The 4,219-nt window shown below is 55.4% G+C and overlaps 2 protein-coding genes across 2 annotated transcripts; one reads left to right on the top strand and one right to left on the bottom strand.

Annotated features, from left to right (window-relative positions):
- Positions 1 to 1,954: 1,954 nt before the first annotated feature.
- Positions 1,955 to 2,802, top strand: LOC121088835 (histone H4). The gene has a single exon (XM_040595422.1). It carries the CDS (start codon positions 1,990 to 1,992, stop codon positions 2,299 to 2,301), a length of 312 nt encoding a protein of 103 aa, XP_040451356.1. The 5' UTR covers positions 1,955 to 1,989; the 3' UTR covers positions 2,302 to 2,802.
- A 499-nt stretch (positions 2,803 to 3,301) lies between these two features.
- Positions 3,302 to 3,802, bottom strand: LOC121088826 (histone H2A type 2-C). The gene has a single exon (XM_040595411.1). The coding sequence runs from the start codon at positions 3,754 to 3,756 to the stop codon at positions 3,367 to 3,369; it is 390 nt and encodes a 129-aa protein (XP_040451345.1). The 5' UTR covers positions 3,757 to 3,802; the 3' UTR covers positions 3,302 to 3,366.
- Positions 3,803 to 4,219: the final 417 nt, after the last annotated feature.

Below are 4,219 nucleotides of genomic sequence, written 5' to 3'. Positions count from 1 at the left end.
CTATATCTTCCAGCCTTTGTCCAGTAGCACTCTTGAGAGGATGGAAACCCTGTTGCTTTGCATACAGAAGCTCTAAAGGAATGAAACTTTTCATTTTTCTTTTTCCCTCGTGTGGAGCAAGAGCAGTTTCTGACACAGCATTAGACCTAATGGCTGCTGCTGGAGCTCACTCAGTGGCACAAGGATGAGAAAGAATAAGAAGGAACATTTTAAGCTTAGTGGACAGTATAGATCTAATAATAAGTATGGGGTAGAAAGAGTAGTTTTGCATATCACAGATTACCAAAGCTATTTCAGGAATGAAGTGACCTACAGTGTTTTTCTAAAAATCATATTAGAACTTCTTCCAGAATTGCAGAGTTAGGATATGAATGAGGCCTTCTTGCCCATAAAGCAACTGGCAGTTAATTGCATTTTGGAAACTCCAGATATAGCACAAGCAGATAAAGTTTTGATATAGAAGTGAGGGAAGACAAGGATGCTTGTGAAACCCCTAATGCGTTTGATTTTTTTTTCCTTTGCTCCCTGTGGCAAAAGCAGCACATGGAGTTCCCCAACTCCATTGATACCAGTTAATCTAATTCTTACTACTGTGCAACTGTCTGAGCACTGAAGGCTAATTTAAACCCATTGGTTAATCAATGCTACAGTTCTAGGATTAAAGAAAAGATTTTAATAAAATAAATGTATAATATAAGAATATGACAGGACTTTTTTCTTTTCACTTTCTATTACGCAAACATAAAATGTTAATTGCTAACAAGAGAGCCACGAACATTCCTCCTTGAATTCTTGAGGCAACTCTTATCCTTTAATACCACTGTGGTGAATCCTTTAACTGAATATTTACATAAGAAAATAGAATGATTTACCTATAACCTAATGGCTGCAAACAGGCAGTGCAAGGAGGCAAAGCAGTCAAAATAGCTTCCAGCCAGTTTTTGGCTCTTGGAATTTGTGAGTAAACTCCCAAAATTCAGGGGACCATGTTTCCCAGCAGCATAGACACTGCCACTTTGTTGTTTGGGGTTTTTTTTTTGTGCTATGATTTTAACCCTTGCAGATATAAGATTATCAGGTGAATTCTTCAGAACATACTGAACTAGAGAGAGTGGGGGAAGATAATCACAGGAGTCATAACTAAATGGAAATGTAATTCAGAAAAGTGTCAAATATGACCTGCTTGAAACATTGCTCTCTAAGGCTCCCCATACTTTAAAGTCTTTAAGGGCATATACAGGAAAAAAGGCTATGGCAGCCGGTTCAAAGTGATTTCTACAGCCTGCCAAAGTTGGAAAGCATTTTGAAACTCAGTTTACAGCTGACAAGCCAACATTTCATATGTTCAACATTGGTTCTCAGTAGAGAAATATAAATAGGTCTGCTTTGTGATTGTAACATATACATCGATATTTTAATCGCATGTGAAAACATTTTCTATTGATTTTCTGTAAAACAAGTCAAATAACAGAAGCCCACAAACTGTTTTGCCGGATGGTTGGCAGTATGTGAAGCAAAGAGGAGCATAAGGACACGAGGGCGACCTGTCAGTTGTTACATTTAGCAGTCGTTTCTGAACGCTGCCATTGTGTCCTTGCGATGGGACCTCAGCACTGATGAGACGTGGTCATCAGAAGCTTAACAACGGTCCGCAGAGGCCTGAAGGCCGCCGGCTACCCGCGCAGTGACGTGCTCGGCCGCTCGTAAAAGAAAGGTCTGTGCGCCGCCGCGACGCACAGAGGGGGAAGATGCCGGGAAACGGCGCTCCAGGGGCACCGGGGCTGGGGGACGGCGGGCGAGGCGGCGGCGGGCGAGGCGGAGGCGGGCGAGGAGCCCCGCCGCGCGCGCGCGGAGAGGGGGGAGGGGGCGCAGGCTCCGCCCCCGCTAGCCGTGCTCGCCCCTGCTCCCAATCAGGTCGGCTCCCCGCGCATAAAGCGCTGCGCCGCGGCCTGCTCTGCGTTGCAGTTGGGCAGGGAGAACGACGGCAGCATGTCTGGCAGAGGCAAGGGCGGGAAGGGGCTCGGCAAAGGGGGCGCCAAGCGCCACCGCAAGGTGCTGCGCGACAACATCCAGGGCATCACCAAGCCGGCCATCCGGCGCCTGGCGCGGCGCGGCGGCGTGAAGCGCATCTCGGGGCTCATCTACGAGGAGACGCGCGGCGTGCTGAAGGTCTTCCTGGAGAACGTGATCCGCGACGCCGTCACCTACACCGAGCACGCCAAGCGCAAGACGGTCACGGCCATGGACGTGGTGTACGCTCTCAAGCGCCAGGGGCGCACCCTCTACGGCTTCGGCGGCTAAAAGACCTTTCATTTCCCGGACCGTCTCGAGAACCCAAAGGCTCTTTTCAGAGCCACCCATTTACTCCTTGGAAGAGCTGTGTCGTGTTACACTCGTCTTTGTTGTCGTATACCGCCTCCCTTCCCGGCTCCTGCCCTTCCCATGCTCGCCCCCCGTGTTTGGTTGTTTTTTTATTTTCCCCAGAGCTGCAGCCGCACTAGCTAGCCTTGCAGTCCAGCTCTGCGTTCTGTAGCCCGCTGCTGCAGCATTGCCCCTACCAGCTTCCTGCTTACCCTTTGCAGCAGCCGCTTTCGGAAAAGCTCGCTGGGCGCGCTGCCCTGTAAGGCAAGCAGAGTGCCAGTTTGACTCTTCTCGAGGCGTTTAGGGACGCCGCGGAGTCCTGGAAAGTGCTGGGCCGTGAAGGGCAAACCTAGCGTGCCTCATCAGCGGCTTTGCTCGGAAAAAGCACGGGAGTAAAGGAACAGTGCCTCTGCTCGAACTACATAAAGAGGAGAAAGCAAAGCCCGGCCCCGTGTCTCGCTAAGCTCTCCTCCGCTGGAGGGCCGGCGGCTCCTTCCTTTCCTCCTGCTCGCTCACATATGAAGGGGGAAGCTGCCGTGACCGCGCCGGGTTCGCTGGCGCCGCCGGCAGCGGCCTCCTCGCTCTTGCGCGCGGCTGGGGCGGGGGCGCCGTCTCCGGCGACGACCGGGTTACGCGCCCTCGCTCTTTCGAAAAGCCCGCGCGGGCAACGGCTGGCTGCAGGCGATTCCGCGCTCCGTTCCGGCAACCGGGCACCGCCCGACTAGGAAGCTGCGGGGACCACGAGATAAATCGCAGGCTTCCCGACCGCGCCTCAGCTCTCCAGCGTAAGCCGAGCCAGGACGGCTCCGGAGACGAGACGTACCACATACACATCACACGCCCCCAACGACACGGCTCTCCCGTGAGAAACGCACGCAACACCGGTCCCCTGCTGCCCACTCAGCAGCAGTCAGCGTCTCGAGCTCCTTTCTCGACACTGTGGGTGGCTCTGAAAAGAGCCTTTGGGTTTCGCTTCTCTGCTCGGGACGTTTCTGCGGCCGCAGTTTACTTGCTCTTGGCTTTGTGGCTCTCTGTCTTCTTGGGCAGCAGCACGGCCTGGATGTTGGGCAGCACACCGCCCTGCGCGATGGTCACCTTGCCCAGCAGCTTGTTGAGCTCCTCGTCGTTGCGGATGGCGAGCTGCAGGTGGCGGGGGATGATGCGCGTCTTCTTGTTGTCGCGGGCCGCGTTGCCCGCCAGCTCCAGGATCTCGGCCGTCAGGTACTCCAGCACGGCCGCCAGGTACACCGGGGCGCCGGCGCCCACCCGCTCCGCGTAGTTGCCCTTGCGCAGCAGCCGGTGCACGCGGCCCACGGGGAACTGCAGCCCGGCCCGCGACGAGCGCGACTTGGCCTTGGCCCGCGCCTTCCCGCCCTGCTTCCCGCGGCCGGACATCTTCGGTCGACTGTCCCCTCGGCACTAAGCCCCAGCCACTACAAGACAAACAACAGGTGAGTTGCCCGCGCCCTGAGGCCCGGCTTTATATCCCTTCCCTTTGCGCCGCCGGCGGCTCCCGATAGGCCGAGGCGCCGATCGGGGAACGCGCACCCAATCACCAAGCGAATCTCGTCCCGACCAATGGCGAGGGGCGTAACGCTGAAACGCCTCCGCCCGCGCTCTCGAAGCAGCCAGTGACGAGGCGGGAGGGGCGGGCTTCAGAAGGCGGCTCCGGACCGCCCGCTCCCGCCGCCGGAGCCCGGACCCGCGGGGCCGAGCCGCCCCGCGTTTGCTTGCATTTTCTCTCTTTTTAAAATTTTTTAAAGCAGACGGGCCGGAAAAGTGCCGGTTGGGGGCGCGGACCTGAGGAGGAAGAGACAGACGTCTAGGGTGGCTGTGTCAGTGAGCGGGAGTAAAGGAG

This window comes from Falco naumanni, chromosome 5, assembly GCF_017639655.2.
Source record: "Falco naumanni isolate bFalNau1 chromosome 5, bFalNau1.pat, whole genome shotgun sequence".
In the NCBI taxonomy this organism is placed as follows: Eukaryota; Metazoa; Chordata; class Aves; order Falconiformes; family Falconidae; genus Falco; species Falco naumanni.
This window is presented reverse-complemented; position numbering and strand designations above follow the sequence as displayed.

Bases quoted from the DNA above. Each gene is read 5' to 3' on its own strand.
- LOC121088835 (XM_040595422.1), top strand. From the start codon at position 1,990: ATGTCTGGCAGAGGCAAGGGCGGGAAGGGGCTCGGCAAAGGGGGCGCC.
- LOC121088826 (XM_040595411.1), bottom strand. From the start codon at position 3,756: ATGTCCGGCCGCGGGAAGCAGGGCGGGAAGGCGCGGGCCAAGGCCAAG.